Source organism: Heterodontus francisci, chromosome 15, assembly GCF_036365525.1.
Source record: "Heterodontus francisci isolate sHetFra1 chromosome 15, sHetFra1.hap1, whole genome shotgun sequence".
Lineage (NCBI taxonomy): Eukaryota > Metazoa > Chordata > Chondrichthyes > Heterodontiformes > Heterodontidae > Heterodontus > Heterodontus francisci.
The window spans coordinates 86932227-86950257 of record NC_090385.1 but is presented as its reverse complement, the minus strand read 5'-3'; the positions used below and the strand labels follow the sequence as shown (position 1 = coordinate 86950257).

General features: G+C 41.3%; 1 protein-coding gene across 3 annotated transcripts in view; it reads left to right on the top strand.

Annotated features, from left to right (window-relative positions):
• rps6kal (ribosomal protein S6 kinase a, like) overlaps nucleotides 1-17183 on the top strand; it is a 182660-nt gene extending 165477 nt beyond the window's left edge. For 2 of the 3 annotated variants that reach the window (XM_068047782.1, XM_068047781.1), the window contains 4 exons: nucleotides 1540-1616; nucleotides 10358-10475; nucleotides 14026-14166; nucleotides 15053-16897. In XM_068047782.1, the coding sequence (XP_067903883.1) occupies nucleotides 1540-1616; nucleotides 10358-10475; nucleotides 14026-14166; nucleotides 15053-15178 (462 nt within the window). In that variant the 3' untranslated portion in view covers nucleotides 15179-16897. Of the gene's footprint in view, nucleotides 1-1539; nucleotides 1617-10357; nucleotides 10476-14025; nucleotides 14167-15052; nucleotides 16898-17135 lie in introns of those variants that run through there. The other variant, XR_010976484.1, reaches the window with a different exon arrangement.
• The last annotated feature ends 848 nt before the right edge of the window (nucleotides 17184-18031 follow it).

Sequence of the window (18031 nt, the reverse complement as noted above, 5' to 3'; positions counted from 1 at the left end):
TTGAGTCTTATTACTTCAGGTAGTGAATTTAGAGAATTTAAAAATTTTAACTTTTCTTTCTTTTCCTTTTCCAACTCTCTCCTCAATCTTCCTTTACCTGATTTGACCACCTCCTCTATCATTACTTTTGTTTCTTTCGCAATCCTTAAATCTCATTGGTTAAGGAGATGTACTGTTGAACCTGTTGTTGACTAAGGTCCCAGTTGCTGCATGGTCAGCTTGCACTTCCAAGTTACAGTGAAAGTTGTATTTGACCTGAAGATTGCAGGAAAAGGTCTAACCAATTGGGTACATCGCAGATGCCTCACTCCAGCAAGATTAGACCCATTGCTATTATTACAGTGTTATTTGCAGGACCTTGATGTGTACAAATTGCTTGCTGAGTTTCCTACATTACAACGGTGACTATACTTCCAAAATACTTCCTTGGCTGTAAAGAACTTTGTAGTGTCTTGAAAGGCACTATATAAATGCAAATTCTTTTTTGCACTAAGTCCAGACAACTCAATTCGGTTTTCGGTTTTTAACTTTCTTGTTTGCCCTGTTTGAATTTTGTGAGTTTGAGCGTTTGGAAAGGGCTGTTCTTAGCACTGCTGCCTCATTAATAGAGAAATTCTAAATCAAAGTATCAATATCTGTTTGCACCAGCACCTTGTTAAAAGTACAAGTTGATGAGAAAGAAAAAACTTGCATTGACGTGCCCCCTTATCACATTTTCAGGATATCCCAAAGTGCTTTACAACAAAATGCAGTCACTATTGAATAAGGAATGGAGCAGCCCATTTTGCATTGCAAAGGTTCCATGCACAACAATGCAATGACAGACCAGTTAATCTGTTTTGTTGGTGTTGATTGAGGAAAGTATGTTGGCCAGGACATGAGGAGAATTCCCCTGCTCCTCTTGAATATTGGCATAGATTTTTTTTTACATCTCGTTGAACAGTCCGACAGCTTTGGCTTAATGTCTCATAAGATACGCGATGATAACGCAGCACTCGCTCAAGTAAAGTGTGGGCCAAGATTAGATGCTCATAAACCATTGGTTCAAACTTTATTCTGGTCCGTGAGGCTTGAAAATTCAAAGCAAGAACGTTGGGTGCAATCAGTCAGGCTGCATCTGTAGAGAGAGGAGGCAATGTTTTGGGTCTGGACAGTTCCTCAGAGCTGAAAGATATTATGGATGAAACGCATTTTAAAAAAAGAGCAGAATTAGAGAAAGGGAATGAAGAAATGACGTCTATGCACAGGAAAAGAAATAATGACCTGTAAAGTGCTTGGGTGGAGAACAGGAGATGGTTAAGGAGCAGAAGTGATATTTGCCTGAGACGAACGGAGGGATCATGAGAAATTAGAAGATATAAACAACATTGAAAACTCTTCCATTGCGTTATCAACAAAAGTGCGATGCCATATGATCAAGGCTCAAGACTTTTTCAAATAAAGAAGCACATAACAGAATGGAGAAAAAGATTTTAGTAACCAGGCTGTCTTTTTCTTGTGACAGAAATGTGTCAAAAGTACACCTTTGTTATTTTTCAGGTTCTTCTGAGACAGGGTTATGATGCTGCATGTGACATCTGGAGCCTTGGAGTGCTCCTATACACTATGCTGGCTGGGTAAGTCACAGAATCGTTAGTGCAGAAAGAGGCCATTTGGCCCATCATGTCCGCACTGAAGAGCAATTCCCTCAGTTCCTTTCCCCCGCCTTCTCCCCGTAACCCTGCACATTCTTCCTTTTCACATTACTGTCTAATTCTCTTTTGAATGCTTCAATTGAACCTGCTTCCACCATGTTCTCAGGCAGCACATTCCAGACCTTAACCACTCGCTGCGTGAAAAAGCTTTTCCTCCTGTCAATTTTGCTTCCCTTACTAAATGTTCTAATGTGCCTCACAAACCTTATTGAGTTTTTCGAGAAGGTGACCAAACAGGTGGATGAGGGTAAAGCAGTGGATGTGGTGTATATGGATTTCAGTAAGGCGTTTGATAAGGTTCCCCACGGTAGGCTATTGCAGAAAATACGGAAGTATGGGATTGAAGGTGATTTAGAGCTTTGGATCAGAAATTGGCTAGCTGAAAGAAGACAGAGGGTGGTGGTTGATGGCAAATGTTCATCCAGGAGTTTAGTTACTAGTGGTGTACCGCAAGGATCTGTTTTGGGGCCACTGCTGTTTGTCATTTTTATAAATGACCTGGATGAGGGTGTAGAAGGGTGGGTTAGTAAATTTGCGGATGACACGAAGGTCGGTGGAGTTGTGGATAGTGCCGAAGGATGTTGTAGGTTACAGAGGGACATAGATAGGCTGCAGAGCTGGGCTGAGAGATGGCAAATGGAGTTTAATGCGGAAAAGTGTGAGGTGATTCACTTCGGAAGGAGTAACAGGATTGCAGAATACTGGGCTAATGGGAAGATTCTTGGTATTGTAGATGAGTAGAGAGATCTTGGTGTCCAGGTACATAAATCCCTGAAAGTTGCTACCCAGGTTAATAGGGCTGTTAAGAAGGCATATGGTGTGTTAGCTTTTATTAGTAGGGGGATCGAGTTTCGGAGCCACGAGGTCATGCTGCAGCTGTACAAAACTCTGGTGAGGCCGCACCTGGAATATTGCGTGCAGTTCTGGTCACCGCATTATAGGAAGGATGTGGAAGCTTTGGAAAGGGTGCAGAGGAGATTTACTAGGATGTTGCCTGGTATGGAGGGAAGGTCTTACAAGGAAAGGCTGAGGGACTTGAGGTTGTTTTTGTTGGAGAGAAGGAGGAGGAGAGGTGACTTAATAGAGACATATAAGATAATCAGAGGGTTAGATAGGGTGGATAGTGAGAGTCTTTTTCCTCGGATGATGATGGCAAACACGAGGGGACATAGCTTTAAGTTGAGGGGTGATAGATATAGGACAGATGTCAGAGGTAGTTTCTTTATTCAGAGAGTAGTAGGGGCATGGAACGCCCTGCCTGCAACAGTAGTAGACTCGCCAACTCTAAGGTCATTTAAGTGGTCATTGGATAGACATTTGGATGAAAATGGAATAGTGTAAGTCAGATGGTTTCACAGGTCGGCGCAACATCGAGGGCCGAAGGGCCTGTACTGCGCTGTAATGTTCTAAAAAAAAAAAATACTTTAAATCTGTGCCCTGTCGTTCTTGATCCTTTCACCAGTGGGAACAGTTTCACTCTATCTACTCTGTCCAGATACCTTCATGATTTTGAATACCTCTATCCGAATCACCTCAGTCTTCTCTTCTAAAACAGTCTTAACTTCTCCAATCTATCTTCATAACTGAAATTCCTCATCCCTGGAACCATTCTCATGAATCTTTTCTGTACTCTCACCAGTGCCCTCACGTCTTTCCTAAGGTGTGCCGCCCAGAACTGGATGCAGTACTCCAGCTGAGTTGAACCTAGTGTCTTATGAGTTCAACATAACTTCCTTGCTCTTGTACTCTATGCCTCTATTAATAAAGCCCAGTATACTGCTTGCTTTATTAACTGCTCTCTCAACTGGTTCTGCCACCTTCAATGACTTATGCACGTATACGCCCATGTCCCTCTGCTCCTGCACCCCCTTTAGAATTGTACCCTTTATTTTATATTGTCTCCTTGTTCTACCTACCAAAATGAATCAATTCAAATTTCTCTGCATTGAACTTCATCTGCCACCTGTCTGCCCATTCTACCAACTTCTCTATATCCTTTTGAAGTTCTACACTATCCTCCTCACAGTTCACAATGTTTCCAAGTTTCATATCATCTGCAAACTTTTGTGCCGTGCGCACCAAGGTCTATGTCATTAACATACATCAGGAAAGCAAGGGTCACAAAACTGGTTCCTGGGGAACTCCATCTTAATTTCTACCTCTTTTTTCATCCAGGGAGCTCTGGATTTGTTTGCCCTGCCTTTCCCCTTAGGGAACATACCTGACTGCGCCCGAACTATCTCCTCTTTGAAGGTAGCCTATTGTTCATCTAGCGGTTTTCCTGCCAGCCTTTGACTCCAATTTATTCGCCCCAGCTCCATTCTTACCCCATTGAAGTTGGCCTTCCCCCAGTTAACAATCCTTACCCTGGATTGCTCTTTGTCCTTTTCCATAGTCAGCCTAAACTTTATGATACCATGATCACTATCCCCTAAATGCTCTCCGACTGATACTTGATCCACTTGGCCCACCTCATTCCTAAGAACCAGGTCCAGGAGTGCCTCCTTTCTCGTTGGACTAGCAACATACTGTTGTAGAAAATTTTTCTGAACACATTCTAGGAACTCTTACCCCTTACTGCCCTTTACACTACTATTGTACCAGTTTATGTTTGGATAACTAAAGTGCCCCATTATAATTACCCTATAATTTTTGCACCTCTCTGTAATTTCCTTGCAAATTTGTTCCTCCATGTCCTTCCCACTAGCTGGTGGCCTATAGACAACACCGAGCAATGTAGCCACACTTTTTTTGTTCCTTAGCTCTAGCCAAATTGATTCTGTCCTCGACCCCTCTGGGACAGCTAAACTCGCCAGGGTTTCATTTGTATTGCATCACTTGGCCTTTGCATCTGGAATTATTATGTCAATGTGCAGTACTATTGTCAGATTGGTATTATTTCTCCAACATATTAAATGAGATCTTGGAGAACTTATAAAATTGATCTGCAAATCTGGCTTCTGCATTGACCCCTGTCTTTTATGAAGCGTGTTAAATTGAGAGAGATTCCTGGTGCTGCCAACACCATTTCAGTTTTAACAAAGTGGATTTCAGGATAGTTTTGCATTGAGCGAGTCTTCACATTAGGAAGTGTTTTTAGGTTTGGTGTTTAAATCTCTTTATTTACTTTGTTTTGCATTGCTGCCTGTAATCTTGATTATCTTGATCTTGGATACTGTTGAGTTAATTGTACTATTCTCTTTTGATTTATGTGATCAAGCAAAGATGTGAAGTCAAACCTAATAAATGGCAATGTTGTACTGCTAACCTATAATGATGCAGAAAAAGAAGAGGAAATGACAGTTCAAAGTATGAACAGAAAATTGGTGCTTAAATTATTACATTTAAATTGGCTCCTGCAAATATGCAGTTTTGCACTTTGCACAGATTGTTTATTTGCCTCGGATTTTGTTCTGGCATAGAATGTTTTTAGTGGCAACCCCCAATAAATACTCCAAATAAATTTTTCCTCCTTTTTCCTGATTTTTTTTTTTGCTGAGATCTGTGTACCTCCTTCAACTGCACTGGAAGATCCTGACTGGAGTGGCTTGTCATGCTTTTTCCTGCAGTATACCATCAAATGGATGGAGCATTTCTGGCGTCCTGTCCCATGATCGTTTTCTTGAGGCTGATGGTAAGGCCAAATTCGTTGCAGGCAGCCGCAATCCTGTCGATGAGTCTCTGCAGACACTCTTCTGTGTGGGATGTTAATGCAGCATCGTCAGCAAAGAGGAGTTCCCTGATGAGGACCTTCCGTACTTTGGTCTTCACTCTTAGACGGACAAGATTGAACAACCTGCCATCTGATCTTGTGTGGCGGAAAATTCCTTCTTCTGAAGACATGAGCGCATGTGAGAGCAGCAGGGAGAAGATGCTCCCAAACAGTGTAGGTGCAAGAACACAGCCCTATTTCACACCACTCAGGATAGGAAAGGGGTCTGATGAGGCACCGCTATGCTGAATTGTGCCTTTCATACTGTCATGGAATGAAGTGATGATACTTAGTAGCTTTGGTGAACATCCAATCTTTGCTAGTAGTCTGAAGAGACCACGTCTGCTGACGAGGTCAAAGGCTTTGGTGAGATCTATGAAAGCAACGTAGAGGGGCATCTGTTGCTCACGGCATTTCTCCTGTAGCTGACGAAGGGAAAACAGCACGTCAATCGTGGGTGTCTCTGCTCAAAAGCCACACTGTACCTCAAGGTAGACACGCTCAGCCAACTTCTGGAGCCTGTTTAAAACGACTCGAGCGAAGACTATGCTGAGCAGGGAGATTCCACGGTAGTTGTTGCAGTCACCGTGGGGGGTCACCCTTGTTCTTATAGAGGGTGATGATATTGGCATCGCGCATATCCTGTGGTACTGCTCCCTCATCCCAGCACAGGTAAAGCAGTTCATGGAGTGCTGAGAGTATAGCAGGCTTGGCACTCTTGATTATTTCAGTGGTAATCCCGTCCTTCCCAGGGGCTTTTCCACTGGCTAGAGAATCAATGACATCACTAAGTTCCGATTTTTTTATTTAGAGATACAGCACTGAAACAGGCCCTTCGGCCCACCGAGTCTGTGCCAACCAACAACCACCCATTTATACTAATCCTACATTAACCCCATATTCTCTACCACATCCCCACCATTCTCCTACCACCTACCTAGGGGCAATTTACAATGGCCAATTTAACTATCAACCTGCAAGTCTTTGGCTGTGGGAGGAAACCGGAGCACCCGGCGGAAACCCACACAGAGACAGGGAGAACTTGCAAACTCCGCACAGGCAGTACCCAGAACTGAACCTGGGTCGCTGGAGCTGTGAGGCTGCGGTACTAACCACTGTGCCGCCCCTGTTTGTCCAGCTCATCCATGACTGGCAGAGACTGGGCTGCATTGAGGGCGGTGTCAGAGACAACATTTTCCCTGGAATACAGTTCTAGGTAGTGCTCTACCCAGCGGTCCATTTGCTTGCCTTGGTCAGTGATTGTGTCCCCTAATTTAGACTTGAGGGGGGCGATCTTCTTGATGGTTGGCCCAAAAGCTCTCTTAATACCATTATACATTCCTCTGATGTTTCCGGTGTCAGAGGCCAGCTGACTACGACTATGTGGGTGTTGCCATTAGTCATTTGCACAGCGCCTGGCTGTTCTTTGTGCAGTGCTTCTGACTACTTTAAGTGCTACGGATGTTAACTCGCTGGGGGCTTCAGAACGTCAGAAATGCTCCATCCATCAATATCGGCGACCACGCTCTGGAAGTGGTTCAAGAGTTCACCTACCTATGCTCAACTATCACCAGTAACCTGTCTCTCGATGCAGAAATCAACAAGCGCATAGGAAAGGCTTCCGCTGCTATTTCCAGACTGGCCAAGAGAGTGTGGGGAAAATGGCGCACTGACACGGAACTCAAAAGTCCGAGTGTATCAAGCCTGTGTCCTCAGTACCTTGCTGTATGGCAGCGAGACCTGGACAACATATGTCAGCCAAGAGCGACGTCTCAATTTGTTCCATCTTCACTGCCTCCGGAGAATACTTGGCATCAGGTGGCAGGATCGTATCTCCGACGCAGAAGTCCTCGAGGCGGCCAACATGCCCAGCATATACACCGTACTGAGCCAGCGGCGCTTGAGATGGCTTGGCCACGTGAGCCGCATGGAATATGGCAGGATCCCCAAGGACCCATTGTACATCGAGCTCGTCACTGGTATCAGACCCACCGGCTGTCCATGTCTCCACTTTAAAGACGTCTGCAAACGCGACATGAAGTCCTGTGACATTGACCACAAGTCGTGGGAGTCAGTTACCAGTCATCGCCAGAGCAGGCGGACAGCCATAAAGGCAGGGCTAAAGAGTGGTGAGTCAAAGAGACTTGACTGTTGGCAGGAAAAAAGACAAGCGCAAGGAGAGAGCCAACTGTGTAACAGCCCCGACAACCAATTTTATCTGCAGCGCCTGAGGAAGAGTCTGTCACTCTAGAATTGGCCTTTATAGCCACTCCAGATGCTGCTTCACAAACTACTGACCACCTCTAGGCGTTTACCCATTGTCTCTCGAGACAAGGAGGCCAAAGAACCATCAAGTGTTACAAAGACAGATGGTAATTAAGCCAATATTTGTACAGTAGCTCCTTGTTCTCCATGTGATGGCCAGTGCTAGATCCCTCAACGCTGAATGGAATTCTTCTGTCTCCACAACCATTTCACTTGTTAGCCACATCTTCCCTTTCTAATGTGTCCAGAGTGTCTACTCAATGGACTTTACGTAATTCAAAGCCCATGCTCCTGCAGCTGCCCAGGTTTCAAAATTTTGTTAAACTACAAAGCTCCCAGGAAACTTAAGTAGCACCAAACTGTAAATAAATGATGCTAATAGTAAGTGACAATATTACAGTTTGTATACAAATTTGCTTCTAAACATTTTGCCCAAACTGTAAATTTTAAAAGAAAATTGACAAGTAATCTTAGTTCGGGACTGAATAATTTTAACCTAAATGTCAAGTTAGTGAGCTTTTCTAATCTGAAAATCGTGGACAAAAACCAAGCTAAAATACAACTGAAAACATTTTGGGCGTTTGGATATCTAAGGATATTTGAATATTGCTGGAAAAAAGAGACATGCTGTCAAAGCTTTTCGTCTTGCGCTCATCAGGACAGATGCAAGAATGCCAAATTTCAAAGGGACCATCAGTTTATACTGCATGAGAAAAGGGTGCTGATTGGTTGGCAAGTCGACGCTGATCGAGGTGTTGCCATGGAGAATGCACCAAGGAATGATTGTCCCCACGCTTTAGTTTAATTCAAAAAAAGCGCAATACCTGGACATGTTTCTTTTGCCTGCAGAGGACAGGTGCCAGCGTATGAATATATGTAGCTTCTAGCAAGTGTAAGTGAGCCACATTGCAAGCCCTACTGATAATCTTAAATTGGTTGTTAGTGTAATTCTTAGACACTCTGCATTGATCAAGTGCTGCCCAATCGTGGTATCACATCTAATGTTAGACGTTGTGTTCTGAATTTTCTAAGTACTGTCTGGTTGAATATATTATCATACAGTCCTAGTTTTTCCCCATGCGCTTCTCAGTGAAATTTTTCTCTATGTAAAATTGACTATGTAAGATGAACATCTATTGTGCAGTGTTGCTTTGTCTGAGAGCTGTATTTTTTTTTTTAACCTTCCTTCGCATCCTTGGCCTATTTTTAATCATTGCTTTAGTAAGTAGAGGGTCTCGTTACTCCAGTAAATATCCTCTCTTTACACTCTTTGAATATAAATTGATCCTGGCCAGTGCTTTAGCCAGTACATGAACATACTATGTTTGGCTCAGCAGGTAATCTTGTAGAGGCATGGGGTATAAAGAGGTTAGAAATTACTGTTGCTGATATTAATGAACAAATGTTTTACATGCTTGCATGTCCCCTGTACTTAGTATTCTAAGAGTATGCTTATCCAATTAAATAATTAAATGGATTAATTTATTTTAATGGATTAACATCTACTCTAAAATAACAGAATACTGTATAAATGCATTGTGCTCATTTACTAATATCATAATTTCTAACCTAATATGGCATCTATTTTGTCTGGTGAATTAAGTTGAACTTGGTGTGTGCATTTTAAAAAAGACTACCAGTTTCTGGGTTTTACACCTCATTAAACTGGCTTATGGACAGTAACGACCATTCAGTACTAATTTTTTTATCATTAAATGTAGCTGGTGAGGAAGCTTTTTTAGCACTAAAGAACAATAATTTCAAACTGTGCAAATTGTAAAACTGAACATACAGGCTCGATTTTACAAATTTGCAGACCAGCCATATGCATCTTAACACTGCTCATCTTGCACGTGGCTGGTGGGCAAGTCTCCTGTTGGTAAAAAGTGCTGTTAAGTCTTGGCATCATGCAGTCATAGGGCAGATCTCAGCAAGTGTGGATGTCTTTTAGATGGAAGTGAAAAAATACTTGGTTACTTTGCAGCTGATTTTATATTGTTGAAACTACATGATCAGTTTCGCCATAAAGTACTTATCGTTACCCCACCCCATTTTCCGTGCCACCCCTCCCCAACGCCCCAAAGGAAGATGGGAATTATTAGTACTCTTGATTGTTCCAGCTATACTGACTTCAACCTGTATTGGTCAGTTTTGTGTAGAAAAGTAAAAGACTTTGCTCCGCCTGATGGCTGGTTCATAGTGAATAAATGAGTGACACAGATGAGCACAGTTTGATCCTACTCTGCAAGCTTCGGGGTGCTATAGTTGGTATCATTAGCCCTAGGCTGGAGAGGGAATAATTGGCTAAACTTTCTCCTGTATTTTTTGTTTCATGGGATGTGGGTTTTGCTGGCAAAGCCAGCATTTGTTGCCCATTCCTAATTGCCCTTGAGAAGGTGGTGGTGAACTGCCTTCTCGAACTGCTGCAGTCCATCTGGTAAAGTGCAGGTTGTGGGTGTCAAGTGAGATAAGGACAGGGTCAGGTTTGACTCTGATGCCACCTATAAGCTGATTGGGTAGGCTCACGTGTAAAACATGACCACTGATGAAAGGCATTGGAGGACAACCACCAATATAGAACCATATTCAGTACTGTCACAAGAAAAGGGGAGAAAATTGGAAGGTAAGAGTATGTGACTTAATATTTTTGCTAAATCGCTGATTCATTTTTTTCCTCATGCACTAGTTATACTCCTTTTGCCAATGGACCAAATGATACTGCAGAAGAAATTTTATTACGAATAGGAAGTGGCAAATTCTCACTGAGTGGAGGCAACTGGGATACAGTCTCAGATGCAGCTAAGGTAAAATATACTTAGTGCCACGACAGTTGCAGTAATACTTAATTTGCTAAAGCATTGTTTGCAAGTATAAAATAACTTAAATACCAAAAATAAGGGTGAGCAAAATGTAATCTAGTGATATTGTTGGCTTAATGAGCAGTGAAAAAAGCATATTCCAAAAACTGCATTCTCCTTGAGTGAGTTTTGGTTAGGTTATCACTTCTGTGAATTGAATGGTTAGCCAGGAATTTGCAAGGTGAGTAATAATAGTGTTGTGAGAAATAATTTTCTTCTCTTAACCTGGTAACACCATTACACAATCTCGAGGCATTTACAGTTCAGCCCAACAGCACAATTCGGACCACGCTCCAGCAATTGGAGTATTTCTTTGTGTTGAATCTGAGTGGAATTGTTTGATTAATGTGGAACTATTGGCAATTTTTTGGTAATAACAGAAATCCACTGAGACCCAAGTTAAAAGTGGGCCAGTATGTTCCGCTAAAGGTCTTTTTCACTCTGGAAGTGACTGTAGTTAAAAAATCTCCCCCACCCCTAATTTTCAATCTTCAATACTCCAACTTAAGACCTACCATTTCAGGGCATGGCTCACACCAGCATGCTGTTTATATGAGCTCAGCTATAGCATGGCAAATGGAATTTAATGCAGAAAAGTGAGAGATGATACATTTTGGGCAAGAATGAGGAGAGGCAATATAAACTAAATGGTGCAATAACTGGGAGACCAGGGGGTTTACATACACAAATCTTTGGTGGCAGGACAAGTTAAGGCTGTTAAAGAAGCATACCAGGTCTTTAGTTTTACAAATAGAGGCATAGAGTACACAAGGAAGTAATGGTAAGCTTTCATAAAACACTGGTTAGGCCACAGCTGGAGTATTGTGTTCAGCTATGGGCACCACTAGGAAGGATGCCATGTCCTTGAGAGAGGGTGCAGAAGAGGTTTACTAGAATGATAAGAGGGATGAGGGACTTCAGGTTTGTGGAGAAGCTGGGGTTGATCTCCTTCGAGCCGAGAAGTTTAAGAGGAGATTTGATACAGGTGCTCAAAATCATAGAATAACGGTTTCCAGTGATAGAAGAGTCAGTCACCAGAAGATGCGTATTTAAGGGGATTGCTAAAGAACCTAAGGTGACTGAGATTTTGTTTTTATGCCGCAAGTTTTGTGATCTGGAATGGATGGTGCTGCTTGATTGGTCATGTACTTGAAGGGAGAATATTTGCAGGACTATAGGGAAACAGCAAGGGTCATAGAGTCATAAAGTCGTTTATTTACGGCATAAAAAGAGTCCATTCGGCCCATCGAGACCATGCCAGCTCTCTGCAGAGCAATCCAATCAGTTCCACTCCCCTGCTCAGTTCCCATAGCCGTGCAAGTTTATTTCTTTCAAGTGCCCATCCAGTTTCATTTTGAAATTCTTAATTATTTCTGCTTCCACCAACCTTGTGGGCGAGTTCCAAGTTCTTCCTCCTATTCCCCCACATCTCTTGTCCAAAACCTTAAATCTGTGTCCTCTTGTCCTTATACCATCAGTTAACAGGAACAGTTTTTCCTTGTCTAACTATCTTAGCTCGTCATAATCTTGTACACCTCTATCAAATCTTCCCTCAATCTCCTTTGCTCCAGGAATAACACCACCAGATTTTCCAACCTAACCTTATAACTAAAATCCCCCATCCCTGGAACCATTCTGGTAAATCTCCTCTGCATCCTCTCAAGGACTGTCACACCTTTAATTTATGTTCAGATGCAGATTGAAAGTTTTGGGCAAAAGATGCAGGGGAATATGAGGAAACAGTTTTTTTTTATGCAGAGGGTGGAATTCATTGCCTGCAAAGGTTGTGGAAACGGAGACAATCACTGACTTCAAGAGGAAGTTGGATGGCCACCTGAGAGAAACAGAATTGCAGGGTTATATGGATCGATCCGGGAAGTGGGACTGACTGCACAGCTCCGTGGAGAGCCGGCATGGACTTGATGGGCTAAATGGCCTCCTTCTGTGCCATAGATGACTCTATACTCCATCTTTCCTAAGGTTTGGTGACCAGAACTGGATGCAATGCTCTAGTTGGGCCTAACTAGAGCTTTATAAAGGTTTAGCATAACTTTCCTGCTTTTCTACTCTAGATGTCTCCATTTATGAAGCCCAAGATCACATATGCTTTGCTAACCGCTCTCTCAATTTGTCCTTCCATCTTCAAAGATCGATGCACTTGCAACCCCAGGTCCCTCTGTTCCTGTACACTTTTTAAAACTGTGCCATTAAGTCTGTATTGCCTCACCCTATCCCTTCTGCCAAAATACATCACCTCACGCTTGTCTGTGTTTTGTTCCATCTGCCACTGCCCATTCTGCTAACCTATCGATGTCATGTTGCAGGGGGTTCGTATCATCCTTACTGTTTGCCTCTCCTCCAAATTTATCATTGGCAAATTTTGAAATTCTGCTCTGTATTCCAAGATCCAAGTCAGTTATATATGGCAAAAAAAGCAGTGGTCCGAGCACTTGGCCTTGGGGAACATCACTTTTTTTAGACTGGAGGATGGCAGACAATCATTTACCACAACTTGCTCCTTTTCTGCCCTTGAGCCAATTTTTTAACTAATTGGCCACTGACCCTCCTATTCAATGAGCCTGTATTTTGTTAACCGGCCTTTTATGTGGTACTTTATCAAATACTTTCTTAAAATCGATATAGACAACATCCACCACATCCCTTTCATCAACCTTCTCTGTTAGGTTAGTCAAGTATGATTTGCCTGTTACAAATCATTACTGGCTATCCTTAATTAACTTGAATCTCTGAGTGTGTGTTAATTTTTTCCCTCTGATTATTGTTTCTAAAACCTCACTCACCACTGATAAATTAACTGGCCTGTAGTTTTTAGGGCTGTCCTTACACGCTTTCTTGAATAGGGTGTCACATTTCTCTCTCTCCAATCCTCTGGCACCTCCTCTGTATCTAGGGAAGATTGGAGAATTGTGGCAAGCCCTTCCGCTATCTCCACCCCCACTTACTTTAGCAACCTGGGATTCCCTCTTTTAGAATCTGTTTGGTACCTTGTTTAAACTATTAATTAGGGAGTGGAACTAATTGGATAGTTCTTTCAACGAGCCAACACAGGCACAATGGTCGAATGGCCTCCTCCTTTGCTGTATCATTCTATGATTCTGTATAGGGACATGTTACTGGTAGTTGGAAGGAATGTTGGTCTTGATATAATGAATATGGGCAACAGTTCAGTAGTTGGTGAGTACTATAGATAGAGCAACAATTTAAATTGAAAGTATGTTCTGCTCCCTTCTCCCATAATATTCTCCTCTTGGTTCAGTCAGAGAAAAACTCTCATACCCAGCTTGAACCAAATTGAAAGTAATGTCCTTGAGATAAAATGTAAGCTTTTAAGCCACTGCAGTAGCTACACACAAATTATTCTGCAGTTACTGTTTAAATAGTATACATTGAAAGCAAAGTATCCAATTTTGCAACTAGCTTTGAAGGGTGATGTTCTTTCATTATATAATGCTTTCCTTCAATTCTGAAACACTAGGATTTGTTGTCCAATATGCTTCATGTCGATCCCCATCAAAGATTCACAGCTGAGCAAGTGCTCAAACACCCCTGGATTGCTTGCCGGGATCAGCTACCACATCTCCAACTAAATCGACAGGATGCACCTCATCTGGTAAAAGTAGGTATTATCACAGGATGAAATGACACTTTGCCTTAAACACTTTGTGTTTAAACTGGCCATGAAAACTTGCATACTTCATGTAAAACATACATGAGAGTTCATAAAAGCGCTCTTAGTTGTTGGCTTGAAGACCATTCTGAAACCCTAAACCCAGTGTTCATGTTTTTTTTCGTAGAAAATCTTGCTTCCAATAGACAGTTTCCAAAAGTTGAATCAAATTATTTAAAGGTAACAGGAACTTGTCAAATGTTTGGGTGTAAAACTGGTTGACTTACAAAAGATTAATGATTTTTTAAAATTAATTTTCAAAAACTGCATTTTGCTATGATACATTTTTCAAAAATGTTGATACAGTGCATTAACTGTGTCAAAAAAATTTCAGTCCAATGGTGAGTTTGTGAAATTATTGCAAAAGTGGTTGGGATCCACTGCAAGTGTTCACTAAGCCTACTTGTTCATGTGTTGGTCACTACGGGTTACAGCAGGTGATAGTGGGCAGAAGTAGCTACTTGGGCAAGCGAGGTGGAGGGACTGGAGGGCATCTGGTTCTGGTGGTACACTATCCCAGCATGGAGTCAGCATCTTCAGGAGTTATGGGGAAAAAATTCAAGGACAGAAAAGAAAACAAGCAACATTTGTCATTGAAATTAAGTTTGTAGTTTTTGTCTGTGATATCATTGCCAATTTCAGTAATGGGTCTGGTAACGAGTTAAACTGATATTGAAAAACTGGGTTCTTCACTGAAGCATCAGTTTATCCTTCGATAAATGTCTAGTTCCAAAATTGTGCAGGGAAAAAAGTACTGAGTATTTAATTTAGGTAGTCTGAAATAAAGAATGTGGTATTCCTGTGTTTCCTAATAAAGATCTGTCCTCATCCTCAGGGTGCTATGGCTGCTACATATTCTGCCCTCAACCACAAGACCCTTCGTCCAGTGTTGGAGCCAGTTGCAGCTTCAAGTTTAGCCCAACGCAGAGTTATGAAAAAACTTACCTCAACAGACTTATGAAATATGTATGAACCAACAATATATGACTTTTTCAATTGACTTGAATGGCAGCAAGCTCCTGGAGATTGCACTAACTTAAGAGTTTTTGCTTTTCCTCATTTTTTACTTTGAGTATTGAGAGATTGGATATCAAGTTACCAAATCGGGAAGTGAAGGATTGGGTTCACCGGAAGATGGGATGATAAGATTATATCAGTTACAAAATGGTTACAGAGGATAATTCATCACACTGAATTCAAGCAGTTTTACATCATGAAAGTTGAATCTGAAGATTGCAAGTTTGAAAAGAGCATAATAATTCTAATCAAGATGGCAGTAGGATCAGCAAAATAAGGAAGTGGGTCGCTGGTGGCCACATTCAGAGCTGTTTTGCTTTGTGATCTTATTCTGAAACATTGTTTAATTCAACTTTGTATTTTATTTATTTACTTTCATTTTCAAGAAATACAGTACTTTTAGACAAAGTTTTATTTTGATGTCAATTTATATATTGTCATTAAAATGTCATATTGCACATCACTTCTGGGTTGTATTAAGTTGTCCAACAGCCTTAAAATTTCTCTCAAACAAATTTCCTTCATTTGGTTTTCCACATTTTCTGAAATTTCTAGGCAGTACTTGAACTTCTGAATTTTTGTAACTAGGTAAATACTATCCAAGAGGTACATTTGACAATATTTCACCTTTGCTGTTGAGATTTTACAGTGAAATCTAGAAAATGTTGCCATTTAATGCAAACACATTTACCACACCAAGATAGAAGATCCTGCAGTCCCTTAAAGTAATTACTGAATAGACAAATGAAAACATTAGCGGTGTTGATGTTCATCTTCTTGTGCACCACAACATTTTGGTTTCTTCAATTTTGTGTGCTTTATGAAGTTGAAGGTAGCTAATGATGTAATTTGGCATGGTGCTACTAAAACTGCAATATTACTTGTCCATTTTCTAGTAATGGATATATTTTCAAAATCAACCAGGAGTGATCATTTGTGTAATTAGACTGAATTAGAATCTCACCCCAAACAAATGGAAAGCTACAATAAAGCTGAGACATATTAACATTGTTTTCACTTTTATATTATATATTCTCTTCCAGTTATGAAGGTTCTACATGACTTCTGTGTCAATCACAATCCTTGCTGTCCATATGTAAAACAAAGTCCTTGGCATATACTACCTGATTGGTACCATTCATATAAGTGTCTCCTTGTAAGCCAATTATGCTTACGAAATTGTCCTCAAGCCAGGTATGATGTGAACTAAATATTTGCGTGAGATCATTGCAGTTTTTCATGTGCCCATTTTCTTTCCTTCAATTCACATTGGTGAATTGTGCAGAGGTATTTATGCAGAATTTTGAAGTAAGCGCAATGGCCTGGATTTTGCTGTACTGATGATGGCGAGGCTTGGCACTTGTTATTGCTGGATAAAACTGATGGTAAATTCTGGCATCCGTACGTGCATAAACGCGTATATCTGGAAGTTGCTCGGCTTCTTTACAGGGTGTGCTGTTGCAGACTTTGCAGATGGAATCCGCAACAAAATCATCATTCAGGTGTGAACTTAGGATAATTATCCACTATTCGCACACTAAAGACTGTTGGAAAATGTAAGCCTTGTTCAATCAGGAGTAACTTGAATTTTTAATGGCGTAATAAATCATAATTATTGCTGAACAACCTCTGAAAAATTAATTTTACAAGTGTGAAATCTCATCCCTCTGAAAATTAAAGTTGGATTTATAAAATAAAATTGAAATAATTTTTATATAGTTTTTGTGTTTTGTTATTTTGTCTTTCCCTGAATCCCATATGTATGCCCCCATCTTTATTTTGCACCCTGTACAATGATTTAAATGTAATTTATGATTCCTACTCTTTACTTGCTTTGCTGTCTGTGAGGGTTATTCAAGCTGATGAGTTGAATGACATCATTCTGCTTGCTCGGCTTATAGATACCGCACGCCCCCAGAAGAGGGTGCTGAATTCATCTCGATGCCGGAAGAGTCGAAAGCTATGCTAACAAGCCCACTAAAAGTCCCTGGGCGACTGTACCTGAGGTGAACTTGCACAAGCCTTTTCTTCGCTGCTTATAGCAAAATCCGGGCCATTACCGATGATTGCAGACAGTACAGTGCATGCCATTTTTCTGTTACTGTACCTTAACTTTATTATAATGGTCATTGCTAAAATAGAGACTCCAAAGAGTTTGATTCTGGCCAACATTTTGGACTTTTACAGGGTTTTATTGTCATAAATGTTTGAAACAGCAGTTCTGCAAGCAGGAATCTCAACTTGTCCCAGAACAGCTTGTCCCAAGATTTCTGGTGGCAATGATAAGAACACCGTAGTTCCAATCTCTGAAGGCAGAGAAAAAGTGACTGTAGTCACCTGTGCAATTGGAACTTAACTGAATTGAAGGGACATGCATTAAACCTTCAGTGATAGCCTTTATGTGCAATCGGGATATAGACTGAGATAAAGATCAGGTTGAATATAGTCAACTTTGCATGATGGCTAAACCTCACCTTCAAAATCAGTTCTTTGGAGATAAATTTTTTAAGAAGACAATTTCCCCTATAAACTCTGTTTGTTTACTATTCCATCATTCATCAAATTAATTCTGATATACTTGAACCTTCCAGGTATGTCAATTAAGTTTCATTCAGCTTTAGCACACACAGGAAGTATTACCTATATTAGCAGGCTTAAAGGTAGATAAATCCCCAGGCCCAGATGAGATGTATTCCACGCTGCTACGTGAGGCAAGGGAGGAGATAGCGGGGGCTCTGACTCAAATTTTCAGATCCTCTCTGGCCACAGGAGAGGTGCCAGAGGATTGGAGGACAGC